This window comes from Lichenostomus cassidix, chromosome 6 (genome assembly GCF_008360975.1).
Source record: "Lichenostomus cassidix isolate B80296 chromosome 6, HeHo_3.0, whole genome shotgun sequence".
In the NCBI taxonomy this organism is placed as follows: Eukaryota; Metazoa; Chordata; class Aves; order Passeriformes; family Meliphagidae; genus Lichenostomus; species Lichenostomus cassidix.
Window position 1 is genome coordinate 11,012,727 of NC_139487.1, and position 27,105 is coordinate 11,039,831.

Genomic DNA, 27,105 nt, shown 5'->3' on the forward strand with positions numbered 1-27,105 from the left:
CTCACTATGGCAATACCTGAGTCTTCCTCCCTTAAGTCACGGACTTAGTCATGTTCCCCACAATCAGACAATTCATTTTCACTGTCCCAAGCTCAGGACAAAAGAAAACAAAATACTAGACAAATGAGAAGAGAGGAAAAAAAAAAAAAAAAAAAAAAAAAGGGCACAAATTAAAGGAGACACATAAAGATACATAAAGGTACCTAAAGACCCACACTGGCAAAACCAAGGCTGCACACAAAAATATCCACATTGGGGTCCTGCTCACATTAGCATAAATCAAGTTCTACTGAAGCAACACCAGCATAAAATCACCATAAACCAGAGTGGATTTTGGAACACTAACATCAGCTGAACAGTACCCGTTGAAAGGCTAATATGTATTTACTGACATCCTTGCTCTTCCTTCAGTTAATGGCAGGACAGACCATTAAGCAAGTGGTCTAAAGCTTTAGCTTGCATGACAGCAATTTATGTACCCTGGCAGGTGAGAATGACCCATTCAGCCTAAATAAGGAGAAAAGCCTCCTGACAGCATTTCTCTGCCTGGTTCTTGTCTGAGACAACTCCAAGCATCATTCAGCCATGGCATGTCTAACCTGAACTGACCATGTCCCAGGCTGCTGGGAGTCAGATCCCCTGACTCCAAATAATCACTTTCCTCCCTTCTCTCCCAGCACAACTTAGGCACAGAGCAGTACATCATCAAAACACTATTTAAGTTCCCAGTAGCTGTGCATGCCTTGCTCAGGGGACTTCTTTTTCCTCTGGTGCTAATTCCATCTATTAGGTTCATTCTCAGTCCGTGCCCTGGGCAGGAGCTGCCACAGCAGAAGGATGCCCAAGGAAAATGCATCAGGACAAGTCATGCACAAGCATGCCTCTGGAGGCAGAGCATTTAAATAAAGAATGAACCTGAAAAAGCTACCAGCTTCCCTGTAGCCAGCACTGCCTGTCAACAAAAATTCACCACAGGGGACTATCACAGGAGCAAAACACCTTCCAGCCCCACATTAAGGAGGGACAAAGCCAGCACAAAACTGACCAGCATGCCACCCCAGGGACTAGCACAGGCTGGTGGCAAAAAGTCAGAAATAACAGAAGAGGCCACATCTGCCCAATCACAACTAATCATCTATGCTCTGTAGAAACAAGCTGGCAGGGAATGTCCATGCTGCCTCCTCTTCAGGGAATTCAAATTCCAAATATGCGGGTGAAAACAAATGGCAAGACTCTGCCATCTGTATTGTATACATCACCATTTAAAGACACAAAATTTGTGCAAGGTGCTGTACATACAGCTGCGGGAGGGAAGCCTCTTCTGTTCCAAGTGTTTACCATTAAACACAGTTTTCTACTTCTCTCTTAAAACACTGCAAATCCATAGGCATTTTCCAAAAAGAAAAAAAAAAAAACAAACTTTCAGCTCAGGAGCAAAAAGGCTGCAAGGACAGACTCCAAATAATTGCCAGCTCTTTTCCATCTTGTTACCATCCCTCCCATCTCCTGATCAAGTGAGATCTGCAGATGAGAGCAGAGCAGAACCGAACCAAACCCAGAGAGGACACATGCTGTAGGAGAACTCCAAATTCAGCACACCAACAACCACATTCAGCCCAAGGAACCCAGTGTGTAACTGAGGGTTGCCAAATCCAACCAGGACAGGCACAGAAAAACCCTCCCTTTGACTCATACCAGAGGCTGTACAAGTCACTGCTGTGTAAAGGCCACAGCAAAGGATAGAGAAGGAAGGGACTTGCAGTACTACATAACAGCATCAGAGCCCACGAGTTACAACAGGAGGGTGTAGAGAGGGAACAGAGGAAAAGCAGGAAGAATCAGACTATGGCCCCAAATCATCCCTGGTTACGTGAGTCTTAGGTTTTTTCTAATTAAATGGTTATATACCTAGTTCTGTAGTTGTCAGGTCACATACCTTAACACACATGTAAACACAGGCATAGTATCCTCTACATTTCCAAAATACTTTTTTAATCTTTAAAAATGTGATTAAAATGGGATTTTAAAATATGTAAAAAGCCCAGGAAGCTCCACTCTGGCCCCTCCCATCCTACTCTCAGGTGCTCCCATGCAGCCCATTTTGACAAACACAGCTTTTTTCTGTTAGACCTGTTAGGTACCAAGGGCAATTAATGTTACAGCCAACTCTCTTGGGTAAGAATGCACAGCACCAGATAAGGTGTTTCCCCATGAGCTGTGAAACAGAAACAACATGACTGAGCACTTTCACACGCATGTTGACTCATTCCTGCATCCTCACACATTCCATGGATCAGCTCTGGCCTCTCACCCCATCTCCTCCAGGATGAGCACATGAAGAGAACTGTGGCTCATTCCAGCTTCTCCCTGAGAATGGCATCCACTAGTCAGTGACTTTTCATGACTGATAAACTCTGTCTTTGGGAAAGAAAATAAGAATGTCCTTTATTACAGAAGATGTAACATTCTCAAATTATTGAATATTTTATTGTCTAATATTTGATATTCTACAGAGTTAGACCTGTCTATTTCCCCTTCCTGTGAGTTGTTTCTCCATCTCCCCAATCCAGTTTATTGCCTGTTTCCAGTAGCACTACAGAAAGCACAAATAAATATTCTTTTTAAAAAGCCCAAGAAAGCTGAGAGCAATCAGAACAAAACCTCAATGCAACTCAGAAAGGCAGGCTTTGTTACTTGCAGTATGTGAGGAGGAACAAGTAATGAAGATAATCTGAAATTAATTAAAGGGAAAGGCGGGTAGCATTGAACCTGCCACAAAGAGGTGCTGTATAAGCAAACTGAGAATGCTACACTACCAGCAATGTTGCCTTTTGATTAAAGGAACAGAGTTTCCAGGCAGGATAGCAAAAACCAACATGACCACCTAATTACAAAAATTAAGGACTCCTCAGTGCTGATGCTGTAGCTGTGCTTTAGGTGCCTTGAAATAGAAAGAGTTTCTGCTTTGGATCAACAGACAATGATAAGTGTAAATTAGCATTGGAGGGATAACTTTGGAATTTGACCAATTTGAGCTGAATCCAACAGGGGATAAAAGGTCACAGAGGTGCAGAATTCCTCTAAGTTCAGCTGAGTGAGAAGCAGGCCCCAAACGAATATCTGGCCTGAACCATAAGTTCCAGTGTCCACTTCCACAGCTGGCAGGGCTCCAGCTGATTGATGCATCAATCACAGCCAGCTCTCAGCACACCTATAATGCTCAGCCAAGTACACCTCGTGCCACTCTTCACCCCTCCAAAAGGGCAGCAGAATGAGGGATCATGACAGAGATGATAGCAAACACTGACAGACAAGAGTCCTGGAAGGGCACGCAGTTAAGTGATTGTAAACTTCTTTTGCTTAACAAAATGATCAGGCATTTTACTCATTGCCTGGTCCTCCAGAGAACAGACAGCTCTCACAGGTCAGATAAAGTGTTCAGCATGGCTATTGGGGCAGGGCCTCAAAAACACTCAGCAGAAATCATAATCTGGTGGGCTGACCTGGCCAGATCTTTTTCTGCTGTATTCCACACCCCACACTTTTCTGAAAGCGCTTCTGTTAAAAGCTCAGCTACCCATAAAGTCTGAACAATCTCTATTGTACCTCTGTGACACTTGATATGGACACTTTGACTGGATGGGGCTTTGTCGTGGTGTTGTTCCAACAGTTGCCAAAGGACACCTGAATAAAGATTCTTTCTTCTGAAATACCAGTTCTCTCAAGTGGCATGGTTATCAGAGTGGTTTGCAATCTCACTGTCTCATAGGCAAACTTTTTTTCATGCCAGATACAAATGTGTTTTTCAGAGGCCCCCAGACCAGCAGGCAGCTCTGCCTGTCTGTCTGTCCCACTACACAGAGTGAGCACGAGGTGACAGTGCTCCTCCACATGCAGGCTCACCAGTTTTGTGTCTTGCACCAGGCTTTTGGACAAACAGAAGCAAAGCCCTGTCCTACTGCAAACACAAGGTTCATGGCAAGACCATGAATCACAAAGACAATATGCATGCACAGCCTGCTCTCCTCTGGCGCCCACCAAAGCACATCTGAACTCAACCCACACATTGCTCCCTGCCTTGAAAGTCAGCAGGAGCTCTGTGCCAAATCTTCTGCTCCACTAACCCCTCACTGGGGTCCTCTACCAAATCTCCATGAGGGGTTCAATGGATTTCTGGAGCCTACCAGCAGCACCACTGAAGATGCACCAGCAGCACCCACATATTACAGACTGAAGCAGTGTCAAAACCAATTGCTTCCAGCATCTCAAGTTCTTCAGCCCATCATTGACCTAAGTGATTTGCTCAGTCCTATGTTTTTTTAAATCCCAAACATACATTTTAGTCCCAAAGAGATCAGTAAGTGCAACTGCATTTCCCAGGAAAAGTTTCTTTGTCCCACAATGGAGTAGCTGGTAAAAATTGCAATTCTTTCTGTTCCTTCACATCCACAAGAAGGAAAAGGAGAAACACAAAGATTTGTGCAACGCCTTCGACTTGGTCAAAATATTAGAGTGCCAAGTGGCAGACAGCTATGAGGGCAAGTGCATCCTCTATAGATCAAGCACAGGGAGAGAAGTGATGGAGCCCGGATCTCCCGCCCTCCCCAGCCTTTTTCGATGGTAGGGGAGAGGGAGCAGATCGGCAGCCAGGTGGCTTTGTCAGCAGCCACCCTCGGGGGCTGGCCAGGACACAACGGGGCAGGGCAGTGCAGGAGATGGAGGTGCAGCCAGGATTTGCATCACTGCTGCCCGCGCCACACAGCTCAAACACCATCCATCTCCCACACGAGCAGCACCGCCGGCAGCTGCAGGGGGATGCTGGAGGCTTTATAGGCACATGACCCAGGCTGAAGGGGACGGAGCAGATGAGAGACCCCGGAACTGCGAATCCCCTCTTCAGGAAAAAGCCTGGCAGCGATTAGAGACAGCAAAAATGGAGACAGCACCAGCTGCACGGGATGGCAAAATGCTTTACCACCACCGAGTGTCTGGTAGGACTCTCCCCGTCTCTCGCGGAGGCAACCCCAGACAGCGGGAGTTTCCCAGAGTCAATGACTCCGAGCGGGTTTCCATATCAATATTTCAGCAGCCTGCACCTTCCCAGCACGCAGTGCCAGGCTCCATCCAGCAGCATTCCTGCCTTTCTCAGATGCCCACGCTCCCTCTAGCGCCCGGCTGCGCTCCCCTCGCCCCGGCAGCCCGCACCCTTCGCGCAGCCCGCGCCCCAGGGATCCACACCACGCTGCGCTAATTAAAACTGATGCTATTTGGGGCACGCAGGCCCTGTAGTGCTCGACAGAACTGCCTGGCTGGCGATTGTGTCGCATGTTGGAATACGAAGAGGAAAAAACACCGTGGCAGCCTCAGTGTCAGGGCTTTGCCACTCGTTTCAGAGGGAGAGCAATCAGGTCTCCTTCAGCACGGAGAGGGAGGAACAAAAGAGAGATTTGATCACTCAGCATCAATCTTTTCTTACTTTTATTGCATGCTGGGACTCCACTGGTGATGAGGGCTGGAAATTGACCCTAACATTTCCATGGCAGATTATTTATCAAATATGTTTACACCCACATAGCCACGTTCTACAAACATGCAGCAATTTTTTTCAGTTCCCTCAGTCTCATAACACCCCATAAAGGCAGGAAAGGAAATACTTCCAGGCTCTCCTTTTTGCATGGAGGAAATATTAACAACAATGATGCAATTCTCCATGAATATTAAGGGGAATTTAGGATTTGGGAATTTGTTTACCTTGGATTCCTACACAGAGTTTAAGCAAACCAGAAAACTTACTTGCAAAGGTGTGACTGCAGCAAAGGATATTCCAGCTAAGGGATATTTTAGTTTAGAAGTCCTGTGGGGCTCTACCAACTATGCCACCAGATCAGTCTCCAGCAAAGCTTACAGTGTGGGTCAAACCCCCACAGACTGACAAACTCTCAGAGCCAAGCAAGAGTCACTGAAGGGCTGTGCAAAAGAGAGAAGGAAACTCATCTGCCCACAGCCCTGTGACTGTAATTCAGAAAACATAAAGGGCCCACAGCTCTTCTTGCTGTATTGCTTCATCTTTCCTCACCTCTGTACTCATTTCTCAATCTTTTTTTCCACTGCTGTAAGGTCCTGCAGGTTGGATTCTCAACTACAGTAAACTAGTCTAGATCAATCCTACATTAATTTCAACTGAGAATCTAAACAAATACTTTGCTGCTTTGGGTGATTTCCGCAATTACAGCACTGAGTGGTTCACAAGGAACACATCATTTAATTTACTCCCTCGATTGAGGCAGATTGTATTCAACACCTTCAAACACAGCATCTCACTGGAAGATGCACTTGACCAGGGCCCAGCCAAACCCAAGCCTTAACTCCATAACTGACAGGTCCCCTGCAATGTCCTCAAACCAGCCCCAACCATGAGCTCAGGCTTGGCCCTCAATTCTGATATGAATCTGGAATTGTTCAAGGGCACTGACTGAGGTAAGCATGTACTGTTCTCCTCTGTTCTACCTACAGACATCCAGGGAGCTCAAGGAGCATGACACTGTGGTATGACTTGAGTAAATTCTTGACTGTTTGCAAGACTGGTTTTCAGTATCCTTTAGTGCAAATAACACTAAAGATCTTGGCCCTTACCCTGTGCTTTTCCCATTAAACACTGTTCTCCTATGTTTTCTAAAATCTCTACTACAAAAGCAGATATAAATTTGGAAACTCTCAGATAGTTTCACCTTCCTACTGTCTTGCCTTCAAGGAAATATTGGTTTCATCTCACCTTCCTTTTGAGAAAAATATCGCCCGCCTAACATAAATTATCTGCTAAACCCATTTTCAAAATACTTCATCATCTAATTATATGAATGTTTTCCATTAAAAAAAAATTAAGAATCATGGAGCTGTTTCTATTTGCATTTAATCAACTGTGAAAGTTTAGCCACAAGTCCTAGGCCTCCTCCCTGATCATGACAAAGTTTGAGTACTGAGGTCTAAAGAGAAACCGATGACAGACATCTAGGACAGAAGTTCTGTTACTGAGCTTGGAACTACAAAAATTTCAACAGTTTGCTGTGCCAGGCAGGGAAATGGCCCAGGGAACCTGCCAGTTTCAGGGGATCCACAAACAATACCGAGGCCCATCCACTGGACATCAAATTGACTTTGCAATGAAACCAGTCTGGAGAGAACACAAAGACTATTTTCCAGATGCCTTTTTCCTGCTCCACTGACTCAAGACAACCACAAAAGCAGTTCCCATGCCAGAGTTCCATTTCTATTTCCAAGCTTCTATTTCAATATTAATTAAAAATGGATTGGCAAAGTCCTGGAGGACCTTAGTGGCAAACCTTATTACTAAAGGTAGAGGAAAAGTGGAAATGCATCAAGATATTTTGCCAGAGTTGGCCTACATTCAATGCCAACAAGACCACAACCTACTCAAAAGTTATTTGAGAAAGAAACAGTCTAGAATAGAAATTTAAATATCTACCCAAAGCAGTACAATTAATATGGTTGCTCTATCACCATTTTTGCACTCCAGGAGTAAACACTTTAGACTGAAATCCAGCTGGACTTTTGGAGCAGTTACCCATGGCTGACAACTAAATGCAGCTTTGCCTGCCTAAAGATTCCCCTTCCTCCCTTCCAAGCATAGCAGTCTATTTGGAATTGCAAATATTGCCCATCACACACTGGCAAGGCATCTTAATGAAAAACTACCTGGCACAGAGCGATCCCATTGGCCTCCCCAGCTTGTAATTCTCCATGGGAGTGAGTAATGTCTCAGCATCCAACCACCAGTACATTAGCAGATCACACCAGAACCCTGCCAACAGCATTCAGAGGAATCATTCCCGGAAGAGAAAGGCTTCACTGTGAGAACTTGCACAACCTGCTTGTCACTGCCAGCCCCCAGAGCTTGCACAGGGGAAAGAAATTGGATAGGTGGTAGTAGGAGGTAGAGAAAACCCATTCAGAGCAGAGTGGTTCCCATCAGATCATCATCTGTACACGAGTCTTGGAAATCTCCAAAGGCTTTCTGGTGCCTTGCTGTATCACTTTCTTTGGGAAGAAACTCTTCCTAATGTCCAGTATGACATATGTTGGGGCTGTTAACACATATTAATTCCTCTTCAACCAATAAGATAAGCTGCATCTTCTCTCCAACTCTACTTCAGATGTCTGTAACTTACTGCAGCACTATCAGCCTCCTCTTTACCATCTTGTCCCAAGAGCATCTTACATTCCAAGTCTTGGAGTGAATCTTGAAACCATATTAACGCTAGAAATGACAGCCACAGGTTGGCTGGACAAAACAGTGCAGCATGGCCGTCAAGACAAAACAAGGCCCCAGTCCAGTGTCTCACCAGCTCTCATCCTGCCTTCCCCAGTTTTCAGGGCCTGGATCATGCTGAAAGCATCAATGCAATTGCATGGTCTGCACAAGTAGCAGCTGCATCATTTAAGCACACCACACTTCTACGGGTTCGTCTTCTGCACTGCTCTACTATAATGAGTTTAAAAAAAAATGCACTGCTGACATTTTTCATACACTATGATACATCCATCCCCTGGGATCATATAGGAATTTGGCCTGGCTGCAGGAACCTGCAATACTATACATGCCTTAGACAAATGCCCTCTCTTGCTCTTACTGGGGCATTATAGTGCATTTTTCTTCTTTATGCCAAAAGTTTGGGAGAATTTATGCCAGATCTGGGGAGATGTCCTTGCCCATGGCAGTGGGGACTGGGACTAGAGGACCTTTAAGATTCCTTCCAACCATTAACCTTCTGTGATTCCATGGGATTTGTCTCTGGTTACTGGAAAGACTAAGGCATATATACATGAGATAGCTAAAGCACACAGTGATCATTAGCTGCAGCATCTCTATAGACAGTAGATTGCAAATGTCTTCCAGAGAAAGCTAGAAATGTGCATCTTTGCCTCTCATATTGAAAAAAAACCCACCCACAACACCACCGAATTTGTAGTAATTCCATCATAGAAAAAGCATGGACAGAATTAAGTACTTCCTGTAAACAGCTACGTTCATCCGAGGGACAACTCTGAAACCTAACAACAGTTCCCATTTACCCTTCTACCAGTGACCATACCAGGAGAGCTATCCTAGTAAATGTGTTTTATTCACTGTAGTTTGTTGAAATCTCTTGGAAAACCTACTGTCAAGAAACAAGATAGTGAGATTTAAAACTGTAAGAGCATTAGAGGTGCTGCTACCTTTTTTTGCAGCTCCTTATCCTAGAAATCAGGGAGAGAGGAAGGAAGAAAAGACAATATGAAGAATCAGATCATCGTCACAAGAAGGTTGGTTGGAGAGAGCATTTGGTGAACAGGAAAATTTCATGCACTAACATAAACATCTAGAGAGGGAAAACAAGTGTAGAGGGTACAACTGCTCACTGAATGGCACATTTGTACATAGCATATGTATTCACAGAGGAATGGTTTTGGAAAAAAAATGGTTTGCAAATCTTTTAGGAACAAGAGAAGTTTTCACTATAAATTCTCCTTTCTTCAGAAAAGCCTTGGCAAGAAAACATTTTAACTGATCTCTACAAGGTCCCTCAAGAGCTTCATGACTTTGCTCATGACCTAATGCTTCTATTAGGGCAGATTGATACCTGAAGCCCAAATAGAAATCTCTTTTTTCTAATGTCAGACCCACTGAATTAAGCCAAGTTCCCTTCATGAGGGCATAGAGAACAGACCTCACTTCTACACAGAATAGTATTTTTGTATTTTTCTAACAATTTTCACTTGAAGATCCTCAGGTACTTTCAAAGCAGAAATGAATTCTGCTCCACACCACCACTTTGTGGTAGCTAAGTAGTACTAGCCTCATTTAACATGGAAGAGGAGATCCAGAGAGGTTAATTGTCTTTCCTAAGGTCACAGAAAAAGCCTCTGGGCAGGACAAAGCAGAGAACCCAAATTCCCTGATCTCACCAGCCTTTTGCCTCTATCATAATCCTGACCTCACTATCTGCAAATGGAGAAAACAAAAGTTTGTTGCCTGGAAGGGATTATGTTTTAATAAGTTAAACTGAGATTTGAGAGACATGCGAGAAAAGGGGATAGGAGATGAACAGAGACTTGCTTTTAAAGCAATAATAATTTAAAAAGCAGAGGGTTTTAATATTCTAGGTAACAAGACATCCAGCAGCTGCAAAGACCTCCTTTTTGTGGAGTGTCTGGGGATCTATTCATCCCAGTCAAACCCCAATTTTTTATTACCTTTGTCTTCTTTGCAAATCCATCTAGTTTTTGGGAATACCCCACCACTAATGCACAAAACTTGATTGATCACATGTTTAATAACACATAAGTGACAAAAGCTTAGGTTTTGAAATCTGTTCAAGTAACAGGGAATTGGTAAAAGCAAGCTGTTTTTCTCTTCACTGCTTTGGGAGCCTGAATTCAATAACATACAGATACATCCTACCTACTCTCCTAGGTCAACTGGCATAATCATGACACGAGTTAATGTCTATTGTCCATTTTCAATACACCTTCCTGCTGCTTTACATCTCCTGTGACCTAAGAAAATATATGCTTTGTGATGTGGGGCTGGGAGCCCATGTGGCTGGCAAAAGAAGCCACACTGTTTGCCTGAGTGACCTTGGGCAAATTGCTTCGTGTTCCTGTGCCATAGACACCCCAGGAGCAGAATTAGGTAAAAATCGAGCTGCAGCAGAAAAACAGGCATTGGATTCAGCCTTATCTGTTAATAAATGAAAGAACCCAGGTTCAAGCATAGAACTTTCCCTCTACACAGTTAAAAAATTATCCAATTAATTACTAAATGCAGTTTGTTTTCTGCAAAAGACAGGAAAGAAAAAGTCTCAGGATGCAAGACTTCGTATCAGAAAAATCATGAAAATATAATATTGGTATTTATTAACATGCTTGTTTCTCCTTCCTACAAACACCACACTGGCAATAAACACCAGAATTTTGCTTCAGCTCATGCTTTTAACTTGGAAGCTTTCAATGCATGGTATCCTGAGGTGCAAAATCCTAATGGCATGCCATGAACAAGTTAAAGAATAAGGAAACTAGTTATTTAAAAAGCATATTTCTGTGAAAGAAACCAAGGAAGGAGAATTTTGTGAAAATCACTTTCTGAGCTGTGCTTTAGGAAGAAAAAACCTTTCTTTCCCCTGCAAATGCCTACAGAATGAGTTTTCTTTGCTACTTTAGGCAGAAATACTCAAAACTATTGAAAATCCATGCTGGGAAGGCATGGGGGAGGCATTTTAGCTTCTTTTGCTCAACACGACTTGATCCAGCATCAAAATGAAACAAAAGAGAGGGCATATAGGTTGTTTTCTTCATTACATGGCATGTTATATTAAAAATAAATAATGCTAGAGACAAGTGTAGTGCTGAAATATACCATGCAGCTGTTTTCTCTTGAATGTTTGCTTTCATCTTTAATGAGAGTGGAATTCATGTCTGGCAAACACAACTGCCTTTAAAAACTGGTTACATAGAAGTAACATCTACATTGATGTCAGAATTATTGCCTAAGTATTAATAAATAGACCAAAAAAAGTCCAGTAAAAAAAAATAAGGAGATGGTTGAATTGCACATTAGAACCTACAGCTGATGCACAAAGAGACAGATAGATAAGTAGGCAGACAATTTGCTTTTTCATGGCTAGTAAGTTCCATGAAGAATGTATCTGAAAAGGCAGCCAATCTGTTTTCTGCTGTTAATTGCTTTATACTCATTTCCAATAGTGGAAAAACAATAAAAGAGGCATTTTCAAGGCAGTGACAAGCTATAATAATCAGAATAATGGGAATATTGTCACCAGACATAAAGGTTTCCCAGAGCCATTTAAATTACATCTGATCCCAGATTACATGGAGAGTAGAAATGGTATTTCTGATACCAAGTCTAAAGAAACTTGAAGTTTTATCCACAGCCATCTGCCGGGCATTGCAAAGCGGGTGTGAGGGAGGGCCCTGCACTATCATGGAACAACAACGTGTGGGCTTTTGGGACATGCCCCCTGCACACGCACACAAACAATCCCACAGGCTTTCAGGAACACCTCAGAGACTCCTTATTACTGATTTCGGGAAAAAGGCTTGAGATGCCACGGATTTTTTACAAACTTTTCACTGTGCTTGCACTGTTTTTCTCCACTCAAAGCCCCTTGAAGTGCTGTGGGGCTTCCCACCCCTTAATGAATTAACGGGATCTCTCTTGCCTCCAGCACTCACAGCGGGGCACTGGAGGGCTTTTCCACCACTGCTGTACATCATTCATCCCAGGCACGGAGGCAGCGAAACGTGCCAAGGTGTTTATTACACATGGAGACACTGAGAGCGAGGGTGCCCAGGGGAGAGGCACACGGGACACGCAGAGCAGAGGGCTCGGGCCAGCCCGGCCCTTCGGGGCGCTGCCGCCGCTCTGCCCGGGGATCGCAGCTCTGCCTCCCGGGGCGGGGGCAGAACGGTGCTCCCACTCGCCTTCACCGTTCCCCAGGAAAACTTTTCTCCTGCGGCCATCGCTCCGTGTCCCGCTCCCGCTGGCGGTAAGGGCATGGTGCCCGCCCAGCGCCCCCCTCCTCCCCGCACCACCGGCCGCAGCGGCAGCTCGGCACCGTCCCGCCGCTGTCCCGGCTCCCTCCCCGCCAAGCGCCGCCGGATGGGCTCGGGTCGGGTCTGCGGGGCGGTACTTACGCTGCTGTTGTGGCCGGACCAGTGCACCATAGCTTGGTTGTGCGCCGCATCCCCGGTGAGCGCGAAGGTGGTGCTGCTCAGCCTCGGCTCCTCGGCCCCTCGCAGCCGCGCCGCTCTCCCATCCTCGGGGGGCCCGCGGGGCTGAGCGCGGCCGCCGCGCTGCCCCTCGGCCGCGGGCAGCCCCCGGACGCCGCCGGTAGGCAGCGCCCGGCGCCCCTCGGAGCTCCGGCGGGTCCGCGGCGCCGCCGGGCCCCGGCCCCCGGGCGCGCCGCCTCCCGCCCCCGCCGCTCGGAGCGCCGCTCCCCGCGGCCCCGCTCGGCCCCCCGGCTCCGCGCCCGGCACCGGCTCCGCGGCTGCCGCCGCCCCGACCGAGCCCCGCGCCCGGCCGCCCGGCCAGCTCCGTAATCCTCGCGGCGGCGGCGGCGGCTGTCGCTGCTCCTGCCTAAGGCGAGACGAGGAGGACGGCCAGGAGGGCGATGGAGATGAGCAGGATCTGCAAGTTATTTCAGCGCCGGTGCAACACCAAGAGAGAAGTAAGAACCATGTCCAGGCGAGAAAAATGGTGTGGCAGGTCGGAAAGCAGTTGGTCCCCTTCTCCATGCCTTTGCGGAGCGAGTCGGGGGGCTTGCAGAGGGAGGGGGGATGAGGCGCTGCGTTTAGGGCTTTCCTTTTTTTTTTTTTTTTTTACGAAGAAAGGGGCCGGTTCTAATTATAATATTTATTATTCGCAAAAGGCTCCGCTTTCTCTCGCTCTTCTTCTTTCTCTTCTTCTTCCCTTTTCTCTTCCCTCTTTCTCAGCCTCTGAGACGATGACCAGGAAAAAAAAAAAAAAGAAAAAAGGAAAAAGGGAAAGAAGGGAAAAAAAGGAAAAAACTCTCCCCGGTAGTTGGATTCTGTTCCTTACTGTTGCTGGATTTTTTTTTTTTCAAAAGTGCTTTTCAGTGAAACTGTTCACGTTCAAGGATTTGATCAAGTGAGAGGGTACCACCACACAGGGGGAGGAGCCCCGAGCCTTGCCAAGCCGCCGCCGCCGCTGAAATACACCGCCGAGTCACCCGCCGCGCCGCGCCGCGCCGCCGGGGGCCGGGAGCGGGGCCGGGGGCGGGAGCGGGACACCGCGCTGCACCGAATCAGCTGGAGCATCACCCAGCCTTTTCTCCTGATTTGGTATGTGTGCTCCTGGCCGAGATAAAGCAGCCGTCATCCCCCGTTTGTCCTGATGTATGTGTACATATGCTCGTATTTACAGCGGTGTGGGTACTCCTCGCCCTGTGTGTGTGAATGTACGCACAAAGGCTGGATGTCAGCCACGGGTAAGGGGCACAAGGGAACGCAGCTGGGATGAGCGGCTCTTGGGTGCCTCCCGGGTGTCACAGCGTTCCCACGGACCCGGCCATCCAGCAGCATCCCTCCAGAGCCGGCTCCGTGCCTGTGATGTGCCCGTCCCAAGCGCAGGCTCCCGGCCGTGGGAGCTCACGCGTGTGCGTGGGAATCCCGGCAGCCTTGCCACCGTCCAGGAAGGGAGACTAGCAAATTTGTGTGGGGCCAATAACGAAGAGAGGGCAGTATCTGCAGGCAGCTCCCTGCAGCAGCATCTCGGTACTATGTCGGGAGAAGGAGCGAGGGGGATGTATTTCTTTAGGTCACGGCAGCGCAGCGCTCCCGCTCCCACCGCACGGATGCGTTTGCCCCGGCCAGGACACCTGTTTTCTGCTGGCAAAGCTCAAGAAGCCTTGCAGCTTCAGCCCCAGGACAAGGTGTGAGTAACTGCAGGGTGCGAAGGGGGAGAGGGAGGCTGCTGCCTCCCGCGGCTGCGGGGCGTCCCCGTGGGTCACCCTTGTCATCGCCATCTGTGCCAGTGCCACGTCCCTCCGGACCGATTCATTGCAGCAACACGTCGGCACTTTCTCTTCGGATCAAACCCACGGTCGACCTTCTCCCGTTCTCCTCCTCCCTTTGAAAAGTGTCGATAATTAGTGATTTTTTAATCGTCCCACCCTCCCACTTCCCGCATTAGCCATTCTTTGCCGTCCAAGGACGGATCCACCAACTACACGGCTCTGCCCGCGGTCTCCCCCCTCCCCACCGCCAGGCCCGGTGCGGGGGCGGCTCAACACTTTCTCCCGCCCATCGCGGGTCTCCCAGCCCGGCAGGGAGCGGAGGGAGCGGGGAACAGAGGCAGGACCGGCGCTGGCGCTGCCCGCACTGGGGAGCGGGGAGCTTTCTGGGCAGCTGCTGCCCGGCGCTTGGTCAGCGCCTGCTGCAGAGCGCCCGGCTCGGGATGGAGGGGTCCGTGCAGCCCGGCTGCCGCCAGGAGAGCGAGCAGAGAGCCAGAGCAGGGAGCAGGGGCTGCACACATCGCCGCCTGTTGCAAGCGGGGAGCGGTCGCTGAAGGGCTGTCCTGTAGGAGTGGGAAAAGGGGCCAGGGTGGCAGTCGGTGGGCACAGAACAGCGCTGACAGCTTCGGGAAGGCGGCGGGGGCCCTACCCACGGACACGGCTCCTTATTAGCCACAATTCCCGACGCAGAGAGGGAAAGTGGGAGGTGGGGGTAGGGGAAGCGAATCACCCACTCCCAACGCAACGGATGGTATTCCTGGCTTGGAATCGGTTCCCTTTTGTACTGTGCTGCCAAAATGTTTAGATGACATTTTATTTGTGTGGGAGCAGTGACGTGGGCCTGAGCCAGCGCTGCTCCACAAAACCTCAGGCAAGGGGATTTTACAAGTTGCACACACTCGTGGCAGGTGCTACCCTGCGTGCACAGGGACACGCCAGCCCCGAGGCTGCACCCTGCTGCTGCTTGTAAGCAAATAGCGGGGTGTGGGGAACAGGAAACCCGGGTTCCCCAGACCCGACTGCCGCAGGAACAGAGTCCCCAGGGATGTGGCATCAGCAGCACATATGCTGCCCCTGTCTTGTCATTGCTGTGCACTGCGAGGGGAGGCGCTGCCCACCTCATGCCATCCTCTAGCAGCGAGGCTGCAGCTGTGCCAGGCAGAACTGGTTCTTAAATTATAATCAAAGTTTCTGCAGTCCCTCTGGACTCAGCAGCAGCTCGCTGCTGCTCCTGAAGATCTCTGCACATCCAGAATCCCAGTCACCACAGTGTAAAAGCTACTGTGGTGCTAGCAATTGCCACTACCTAGCCAGTCCCCCTGCAGTGTAGTTGACCCAGTCCCATTTATCTTCTCAGTTGCTGGACACTGCTTAAGACCTTGTCCTTTTTCAGATCCTGAATAGCCACTCCTTTGTGCAACAGCATCCTTGACTTCATGGCCAAAGCTCACCCACACCAAGTCAGAACTTGGACACATCTCATTTCAAAAATCCTGTCAGCATAAAGCATTTCTTTGAGTCCACCACGTCACTCTTTGTCACCACAAGAGCTCAGTTGTGCTGGACATGGCACAGAATGTGATGGTGAACACTTGCATGAAGCCTAACACTTTATTTAGGACAGTATTTTCACCACCCCAATAGCAGGTGTTTTCTACCCTGCAGACTGAAGAGCCATTACTTGCAATCACCCTCTGTGAATTTCACCCACAATCACACTCAGGGATAATCCCAGACATTCAGTGCAGACTAGCTCAGTGAGATTACCCCAAACCCTAATTTCTCAGACATACACCCAGAGTGCTTCTACAGCAAATTCTAAAATGCCTTAATCAGTGCCTGCTTATTACTGTTCAATTTTAGGATGCACAGCTGGGGAAGTCCCACTGATGATGTGGGACTGCGTACTAAAATCTCCCCGCTCTGCGTCTCCCTCTCCTTAGCAGAGGTCTCTGTGCCGAAGAGAGCAGCAGCAGTGCTCTCTAATAGCTTTCCTTCTCTAGAAAACAAAGGTAATGTGAGCAACACCCCCATCTCCTGCACGATTCGCGAACTGCGTGCCCATCACCGGCACAGAGCAAAAGGGGCTTTTCCAGCTTGTACCATCCCTGTTGCAGGAATAACAGATTTGCTTCAAAACCTGGCCTCTTGCATGACAGGGTGACAGGGAGGATGTCACCTGACAACCCTAGATTTGCACAGTCTATATCCAAGAATAGATATGGAATAGTTCAACACAGTATCCATTACAGGCTGTTTTAATCCCTGATCTAATCCATTATGATCTGCTTTAATCCCCACCCAGCTGCAAACATCCATTCAAAGAGGCAGGGGTTGGTGTTATATTCTGTTGGACCATGTTGATTTTTAATTGATGTAAGACAACCATATGCCCTAGCACCAGGCAATGCAGAGGATTTCTAAGTAAGCAAGTAAGTAAATGTTCCGGAAGGCAAATTGTGGCACAAATATAAAGTAGCAGAACATGCCTATATCCAAGGGGGAGCTGAGTTCACTTAAGGAGAGAAAAGCAATTGGGGAAGTTATGTTTGTTTGGAGGGGATGATTTGGATGGAAGAAGACTAATGACACTATCTAAAGAAAGAAACAAATAGAGCCTGCAATTTCCAAAGCCTTCAAAAGCAGCATTGATTATTTGGGGTTTTCTTTTTTTTTTTCTTCCTATTCTGTGGCTTTCATTTGGGAAAAAAATAATTATGAAGTGTTAACTCCTATCACATATATCAATAACTTCACCATGAACTGCCTCCATTGCTGTTTGTTGACCTGCTCCTCAGTACCCCAACCCTTCTGTTTTGCCCAGCTCTGCCTGTCATTGCTCTATGTCCCTCTCCTCCTGCAGGACTGCACACACCTAGACCTTCCTGGAGGCCCAGAGTATGTCTTCCAGTCACTATCACCCCAGGAAATTTCTGAGTAGGAGCTGGAACATGAAAGAAAGGAGGGAGAGGTAGAAAAGAGATCATAAGGGAAAAATTTAGAGGGGGGGGGGAAAGAAATTAATGTCCCATCTACACTGCACTCTCTTCACACACACAAATCCTCCACTGAAGGTCTTCTGCACTACTCAAGCCCTCCCAAGGGAGGAAATCCCACATGTACTAAAAGAAAAATCAATGCTTGCTCCAGTTAACTTTAACCTATTTATTATGTGTGAGACCAGTCACTGGAAAACAAAGCAGCTTTGTGATAATGCTGTCTTGTTTACCAAAGAAAAGCCTGAATCTACCTAAACAAAAATCATTAAAAGCTGAAGTGTCCCTATACCCTCAGACAAAACATCACCTGCAGGCAGAGCTTCCACCATTTTTGCTGTACAGTACTACCCCCATTATGGGACAGGTTTTCTCTGAGCACAGCCAGCCAGGGTGTGCAGCAGAGAGTCTGACTGAAGCACAGCAGGTGCATGGCACTGACAGACTTGCAAAGCTCCTGAACAGGGGCTGCAGAAAACACTGCAGATGCTGCAAGAGGAAGTCTGGCTCCTGATGAAGTAGGAGTCCAGCAGCCCAGCACTCCAGCAAGAAGCACAGGTACCACATAGCAGCACACCAGGGGAGGTGTTTTACACAGCCTGGATCAGGGGACAATGGTGGGACTACCTGATCTCAGCTGATCTTGGAAGAGGGTCCTCACAAAGCACTCCTCACTGCAGCACAGCACCACTATCTCCGTGATCAACACCATAGACACAGCGCCCCAGAGCAGGGGAGGGACCCACAGCCCACACTGGGACTGCAGCAGGTAGAGGCTTAGCAGAGTGAAGAACCACTTCTGAGAATCTCACCTCAGGCTCAGAGCTTCACCAGCATGAGCAGATATGATGCCAGGCTTGGTGATCAACCTGACTGCATCCCTCCTTTTGATTTTATCTATCTGAACACCCTATCTGTGGGAGACAGAAGAGCCCTTTTCATTCAGGGATGCTCAGACAGCTACGCTATCTTCACTCACTGCTAAGGCTGCACCAAAAGGTGCACAACCTGCACAGCACAGGGAAGAGACTTGGCGAGGCACAGAGTAGGCAGAGGTGTTTTCAATTATCTAGGGAAATTCAGCAGGTTTTAAATCATGATTCTAGTTAATGTTGGGTTCTGTTGTTCATCTTAAAGCCAAGATAAGAAAATCCCCTTCTGCTGATAATCAGCATCATCAGGAATGCCAAAGAGCTTATCAGAATGGAATGAGTGCACAGATTTGCAGCATATACAAAGATAAGTTGTGCAGCACACAAATTCACTGTGTTGAATTTGCTGTATATTGAAGGTTGCATATATTTTTATATTGGAGACCCCAGTCAGAAATACAGGATCCACCGTCTCCCAGATATCAAATAATCCAGGACCACAGTAAGATATTAGATTCTCAGAAGCATTTGCCAAGTTTTTGAAAATATGCACTGAGAGAGCTCTGAATCATGACATTTAAACCTTCAGCCCCTCTTTGTCTTCTGAATTCAATGAGTTCATCTAAAAGTTGGGTCCAACTATGCCACATATAATGAAGAGAGGCAGAATCATGGCTTAAGATGTTACAATATCTAAGAATAGGGTACTGAGATACCCCATTTGAAGAAAATCTGATTAAAACCAGAAATGTGGCTAATACTCATATGATCATTGATTCAGAAAGACTAAATGACCCTCATCTCCCTTCCTGTCCCAAGGTGTGCCTCAGTCTTGCAGGTTCCATGAAGAAAAGGAATCCTCTTTACTGTTAAAAATTTCGCGCACCTTTCATCAGCTTTTCATTTCTGGTTGTTAATGAAGGCTCATGTCTAATACTGTTTAGGATTGTCTTTATAGCCCTAAAGACAGAGCACAAATACTGCCTTGCTGTGAAAAGATAATCTTTGTGAACATGAGGCCTTCCCTGTGCTTGCTCCATTCCTGCAGAAACAAGACAGAAAAATGACATAAAGCACCTTTTCCCACCCCCCAGAGCACACACTGGAAGAATGAGGCTGATGTGGTCAGTGACACAGCAACAGTTCTCTCTCTCTCTAAGACTCTGTTCTCTCTCCTGGTACCTTTTTCTACTTTTTATCCTCTTCCAGATATATTTTTCCCTCTTCTTCTCTTACTCTTGCCCTAAATTTGAGATAGATAAAGGGGGGGAAGGAACTGGTATTGTTTCTCCTCTATTCAAGCTAAATCCAAAGTGATTTCTCTGTGTGTTGAGTGCACAAAGGCAGAATTTTCTTAGCAAGCTAGAGAAAAACAAGTCTGGCAGCAACCACAGCTTTGATGGTGGGACTTCACAGGAGGATGTTCAACCTGTAACAGCTTGGTGCTGTTTTCTCTCTCACAACAAACACCACCTTTTAAGATTCTCACCTATGGCTATTCCCTTCCCTCCTTTCAAGAAGAACCCCAAATAAGACAGAAATTGAACTACAGCACTGAGGAAAGACTTCATACTAGTCAACATGAAGGGAGGGTTGTATACTTAGCGTGGAAGAACAAAGCAAAAAGGAAATAAAGAAAAATAACACAAAACTACAGGAGTAGGCAGCTGCTGTAGGCAGGTGTTTCTTACCAAGCCAGTCCTGGCAGTCCCCAGATCTCCTGTGCACTGAATCAGCAATAACTAACTCCTAAAAGGAGCCAGGTTAAATCAAATTGAATGTAAACAGAGTTTGAAACATTCTGATGTGTGCTCCCAGCACCTCTAAGACAAGAAGTGGGACAGAATTAAGTGGAAGCTTTCACAGCCTTTGCTAGACTGTCTTGGCTGAGAGCTTCAACTCACAGGGGACCAGCTCAAGTTTCACACCACCAAAGGAAATTAGGAAAGATAATACTGGCCCCATGAAGAGAATAACATGTAGCCTGAATACAATGTAGTGAATTCTGGCTGGCAAAGGCCAGGCATCACAGCTATATGTATTTCCATTATAAAAATGCCAATTACTAAATTAATAATAATTTAAACTTTAGAAATGCCTAGAGTTCCTGTCAGGCTCCAGAGAAAGCCTTCAAATGCAGAAAAGAGACAATCCCCTCTCTGAAGTTTAGGTTATGACTTGAAGACAACACACAAGTCCACGGCCTTCAGGCAGACTGCAAATGAGAACAGTTAAGGAGACTGATCTTCACAAAATAAAAATGTGCTGGGGCAAATCAGGAAGCTCAGCTGGGGAAGGAGGAGGGAAAACCTGCACAGTGGTTTTTTTTTGCTATGGCAAACCTATGCAGGCAAAGGGTGGAGAAACCATAAACCTGAAGGGTTTGGAAAGGTTCAAAGGAACCTCTTCCCTTGAAAGATCACCTGACCACGACATTTTTTACTCCAACACAGAGTGTATTCATTCTGTGTTCTACCAAGTCATTTAACAGCGTCCTTCTTTTGTTGGTGGTTTAAACCTATTCCTTAGCTTTGTTGCAAATGTCCAGGTACCAGTGCAGTACTGCAGAAACCACTCTTGTCTTTTCTCCCTTTTCTGAATCTGTCTAACACTTGGCAATTTTAGTGGCACCCACAAGCAGAAGAGCGATCCCAAAAGGGTTAAAATTCAGGGATACAAATGAAAATGCAATTAATAAGTCTGCCACATAAAAGATCCTCATGCTCATAATGCAATCGGCAAGGGCTGAACATTTTTCTTTGGGCTTCCTCTACTCCATTACCGCAGTAACGCATGGTAATATCGTTAGCATTGATTTGCCACAAGGTACATGTACTACATCTGCAAGCTAACAGGGGAAATGGAGGGAGTCTCTCTCCTTGAAAGCCTGGAATTACTTAATTATCTAAGGAAAACGACATGCAGATTTAACAGCACAGGGAAGGGTTAGGACTCACTTCCCCCATTCCCAAAGAATACAGAACAACACTTCTCTGCTACGTGATCTCCATGCAAAGCAAATACTCCTGATTTGTTATTATTAATTACCCAGCTCCTGTTCACTGGAATTCAGAGGTGTTGAGACTTCGCATCACCCCCAGCTATGCTTGCAATTCATAAATCATACTGAGAGGAGTTGCCAGGAGAGGAGAGGAAATGCAGAAAGAAACTTGCAGCATCTCTGAATAGGCACCTGCTGCTCAAAGAAGCTGCATCCTCTGCAGAGTCAGATGTAAACCAGCATTAGTGTTACGAGACAGCAAGAGACATGCCAAAAGTGGGCAGGCAAGACAAAGAAACAACGCGTTCATACAGAAAAGGTAAAGGAAAGCAGATGGCCCTGGGGATTAACCTTTTATCTTCACATCCACAGATTAGATCAGATCAGATGGTCTAATAAAAGCTGAAAGGCTCTATTATGGTTATTAATCTGGAAGGGGTTGACTGTAAGTCCAAACAGAGAGAAAGGTGATAGATAGTTCTAGTGGTCAAACCAGCACTGATTTCCGTTCCCCTGGAATTTAAGACCTCCTTCCAAGTTTTCCATTTGTAAAATAGATCTGAAATTGCCTCACCATTCCAAAGGCAAACTTTTGAACAGGCCATCCTTCACCTCCTACCTCATTACACAGATATACATTCCACAGAAAGCATCCACTCTCCTGCTCCTCACAGTGGCTGTGCTGAAACTATGCTCCTTTTTAGAGGGATGTCCTTTTAAGGAATTGAAAAACATAAGCTCAATACCCAAGAAATTTCTCTCAGGCCAGTTACAGGACTGATGACCGCACATTGTTTTTGACCCCACTCTCTTGCCCCCTGGCTGGCAACAGCACAACACTGAATCAGCTCTGGATGAACAAAAACAGGTTGGGAGCATCTGGACCCAAATTCATCCCAAGACAGAATATGCTTTCCATTCACAGGTTGGGTATTTGGGTTGGTTTTTTTCCTCACCTTTTCAAAAATCATTTCAAATGTACAAGCAGTTGATCCTTGAAAGCAAGGTTTGTTGGAAGGGAATGTCAGCTTCTCATAGGTCTTGTAAGATACCTTGAGGATAAAGAGGACCTTAAAGGCACACAAGTCCTTCCTTTGGCCACACAGCATCACAAGTTCAATTTTCCTATTCTGAGGGAAGGAAAGGTTCTTCACCTCTTTCCTCCTTTCTACATTTTGCAGTTTAACCCAGAGAAACTAAAGATTTTAGGTTGCTTTGTTCTTTTTTCCAGTGTGGAGTGTGTGTGTTTTCCCTTTCCTCACACTGCACCTCTTCAATAGTTTTTCAACCCTGGAAGCTTCACAATGTGGAAAAAGAAACAATGAAAGTAACACAGAAACAGAACAAGAAATCAGCTGGAAGTTATTCATTCTCGTATTCTACAAGATACTGAAGGGATAAAACGACAAAATAGGGTTAAAATATCATCTTCAAAGACCACTGATCTGAAATTCTGAAATACTGAGATTTCTGGTCTCAGTGAAAATCAGAGAAAGGAGAGATAAAAAAGAAATCACAAATACCTCAACAGAGATAATATTATCTTTAAATCTTTAAATTTTTTTAAAAGAATTTTTAAACAAAGTTTTTTATTAAATGAAACCCTGAATTATTGTGTATATTTTAGAAATAGCAGGTTCAGCCTTACACTTTGCTTTTCACAAGTGGATTTCTCATTACTACCATAATAGCATTTTTATGTTGCAATTAATTTTCCCATCCCAGACTGGACAGAAAATTTCTTATTCCTCCTGCTAGACTTTCCCCTACACTCTCTTCATCACTGCATTACCAGCACAGGAGATTCAGAATACTTTAATCTGGCAACTGAAGAGTCTTCCTTGCTTAGGTCTCTCATTGAGGCCCACCTTTATCACACAAGTAGACACAGGAGGGAGCTCAAGCAACCCCATTCACGCTGAGGTTACGTCTCCCTGCAGCAGCTGAAGTGATTTAACACCTCTGATTCTCAATTCAGGGCTCCTTTAGGTCTTGGACTTAGATTTCCACACCTGCTAGAATATATGTCTCCATTTTTAGGTAGCAGAACAACTGGTATGTGCCCACTGCATACCAGAAAAAGAAAAATCTATAGCAGTGTTGGCTGAGACTAGAGAGATGAAATTGTTGCTCACCAGATTTGCCAATTGCAGATGGAGTTGCACACACACCTGCAATGTAAAGCTGTTCTTAGTACTCCTGGCTGAACCTTTAGCTGCCTTTTATGTTTGATCTTGCTTGTCTACTTCTTTCTCCTTGCTAGACCTCACAAAGAAAGCTCTAGGAGTTTCTCTTCTTTAGCCTCTTCCTATATTCTGCCTAAGCTGGAAGTCCATGGGTGCAGCAAAAGACACCTTCTGGGGAACAGGGAGCAGGACTTCCTTCTATTCAGAGGTTTTTTGATTTGCGCAGCCACCAAGACAGAGCTCTTGAAGGTAAGGCTCATTTACCCTTTACGTTCCTTTCTATAACAGATTTCATTCCTCTTATTTTGTCTCCCTTTCCCATTGCCCTTCATAGGAATATTTCATAGAATCATAAAATGGTTTGGATGGAAAGAGCCCTTTGAAGGTCATCTAATTCCAACCCACCTGCCAGGGACAGGGACACTTATCATTAGACCAGGTTGCTCAGAGCTCCATCCAACCTGACCTGGAACACTTGTAATCATGAGGCATCCACAGCTTCCCTGGGGAACCTTGCCAGTGTCTCACCATCTTCATCATAAAAAAATTATTCTTTATGCTCAGTACAAAGTATCTTCCTCCTGTTTAAAACTGATGCCCTTTGCCCTGTCATTACAGGTTTTGGTAACAAGTCTTTCATTTCCTATAAATCCCCTTTATATACTGAAAGGCTGCAATAAGGCCTTCCTGGAGCCTTCTCTTCTCCAGGATGAGCAATGCCAACTGTTTCAGCCTTTCCTCATAGGAGAGGTGCTCCAACCCTTTGGTCACTTTTGGGGCCCTTCTCTGGACTTGCTCCAAGAGGTCCATGCCTTTCATGGGCTGAGTACTCCAGAGTTGGACACACTACTCCAGAAGGGATCTCAGATAGCAGAAGTAGAGGGGCAGAATCATCTCCCTTGACCTGCTGGCTGTGTTTCTTTTTATGCAGGCTGGCTTTCTGGGCTGAAAGCTTTCATTACCTTCTGATGTCCAGTTTTTGAGCACCAAAATAAAATTATTTAAAACTGCTGCTTTAACCCAAATTCACAATCCTCATTAAAAATGAAGCAGTGCATGAGAAGCCAAAATAAATTCTTACAGGCACCTAAAATGAATCCACTAAAGTGAGAATCTACAGCCATAGCCCTCGGCAGTTATCGTCACCTGTTTCCACATCACACACAAGAGGTCAGGGAGCCCTGGAGGCAGCTGACATAATTAAATGAAGATTTTGATCAAATCACCTCCAAGTCAAACAACTGTGAGCAGACACCAAGATTAAGTGTTTGCTCATTTGCCAGACTATGGCCAAAAAGAGCACCTCATTTTATTTAAGCACATATTTCTATAAAGAATGGAGTAGGCACTGACAGCGTGGCCTATTATTCTAGGTTTTCCTTCTTTCTTGAACATCAGCAGTGTCAGGTAAATCCTGGAGAGAAAGATAGTTTTGTTCTACCCTTTTCAAAAGCGGTTTTGGAGAATAGATTATTTACTTAATTTCTTTGCAGTCCTGACACTATGAAACCCAACTTAAGCATTGTCTTTGCACACCAGAGTAATAATGATCTGTAACAGCTGCAGCACCAAGAATAAACCTGGATGTATTAGAAGAGCCCAGCAGAAATCACATGTCCAAGAGGACTTCATTAGATGTAAGGAAGATTTTTACCTTCTTCCTTATTTCCCTAATTTCTACTGTTCATGATGGCTATAGGGATGTGATAATTAGCAACCTTCTAGCTGGGATGCTGCTAGTTGTCCTCTTTCCAGTTAAACCCATATAGAAGTCCCCAGCAGGTGCATTATCTTTCAGACTTCTTATCGTTTGCAAGGAGAGATTGCTCTTCATTTGAGGGGGGAAAAAACCAAACTGGTTTCATTTAATTTTTCATTTCCCCATTTTTCTTGTATCTAGAGGCACAGTTTTCTAAAAGGCCTGTTTTCCTGCATTGAGATGGTGTTCTTTACATCCCTGAAGAGAACAGACATTCCACGTTACCATCTGAGCAGACTCAGTGGGGTATCAGAGTGAAGAATTCTGTCTGCTCCTCCGCCTCATTCATGACTGAACAAATAGCTCCACAGTGAACCAGTGAGTTAGCAACCCATCTGCTCTGAATACACCCTGCCATGAGAGGAGCCATCAAAATGTGTATGACATTCTTGTCCCCTTCTTCTAGCAGATCCCAGAGGGCTTTGCAAACTGTGTAAGTCTTCAAGGGGAATGCAGGTTATACATTGATATTTAAATTATTTAAAGGATGTAAAGTTAGAACAGCCTCAGCTGGGCAACTGTGGTAGTATCAGTGGTAAAATCAGCTAAAGAGCCCAGAAATCTTGATGCTGCTCTGCCTTCTAGTCAGGTTTTCTGCACCTCAAACTGATGTCACTCACTGCTCTGAGCTGAGGTCTAAAGCTTACTTATGTTTGACAGGGACTACACTTCAGCTGTAAGGGGAGTTTCTCCTTATTTGTATGCTCCCTTTTCCAATTCTACTGCCTCAGAGTCTTATTCTGTCCCAGGCCTGCATATTGGCTTTCTACAACCCTCCTCACCTTGCATGGTGCATTGATCTATTCTTGCTGAGACTGAAGGACATAGGCGCCTGTAGGAGTTGCATTTATGCTGGTTTGCATAGCAATGATTATAAAGGTGTGCTCAGCAAAAGTACAATCAGCAATTCCTTGCCAATATTCCCCAAGAGAAGCAATATTAAAGCCTAGGTTGTAACAATACTCTCATTAACTAAAGAGTCTCATACTGGAAGCATTTTTTTTAAATATCTGAGCACTGCTGTTTAAATACAAGCTCCTAACCTGGAGACACTGAAGACTCAAAAACCCAGGGTATAGAGTGAAAATCAAGCCATTGCACAGCTCCCTGCCACACAAACCCACCTCCAGCCCCTGCTCACCCTTGTTCACAGAGAGAAGTTCACTTATCTCTTCCAGAGACAGCACATTCAGATATGCAAAACCCTGACAGACCCAGAAGGGCACCTGCCCTAGTCCCCCCAGTTGATTGTCACCACAAGAGTCACGAGGTAAGAGCAGTTCTCTCACAGCCACAACAGCAGGGATATATCTGCCACCTGACTTTAACTGTTTTCTTTTTTACAGGGAAGAGATAATGCAAGGGAACCTGAGGAAGGTGAAGAAGGAGGGGCAAAGAGGAGGTATGTCTTTAGTGGTGATCAGAAGTGTAAAACTGCTCATTTGGTGCTTCTTTCCTCTTCTTTTCCCTGCCCAAGATTTTCTCTTAAACAGCATTCCCAGATGTTGTCCACTTTTTCCTAGAAATTTTTTGTTTCTCTCTTTTGTTTCTCTAGAAGAGGAAATAAAGCTGTATATTTTCAGCTAAACTATATTAGTTGTTGAGTGTTTTGCACTGTTTTTAGCAAAAAAAGGCTAAATGTTTATTGGAAAACATTTTGACAAAGGAGGAAACTAATTTCCAGCTAGGTTTAGCTGTTGGAAAGGTGAACATGGCTCACTGAGTCTGTAACTGTATCAAAG

The 27,105-nt window shown here is 45.8% G+C and overlaps 1 protein-coding gene across 1 annotated transcript in view; it reads right to left on the bottom strand.

Annotated features, from left to right (window-relative positions):
* The window catches only part of SORCS3 (sortilin related VPS10 domain containing receptor 3), a 263,207-nt gene extending 249,123 nt beyond the window's left edge, over nucleotides 1-14,084 (bottom strand). Inside the window, exon 1 of the mRNA XM_085064890.1 lies at nucleotides 12,712-14,084. Coding sequence (XP_084921016.1) covers nucleotides 12,712-13,311 — 600 coding nt within the window. The 5' untranslated portion in view covers nucleotides 13,312-14,084. The remainder of the gene's footprint in view (nucleotides 1-12,711) is intronic.
* Between the last annotated feature and the right edge of the window lie 13,021 nt (nucleotides 14,085-27,105).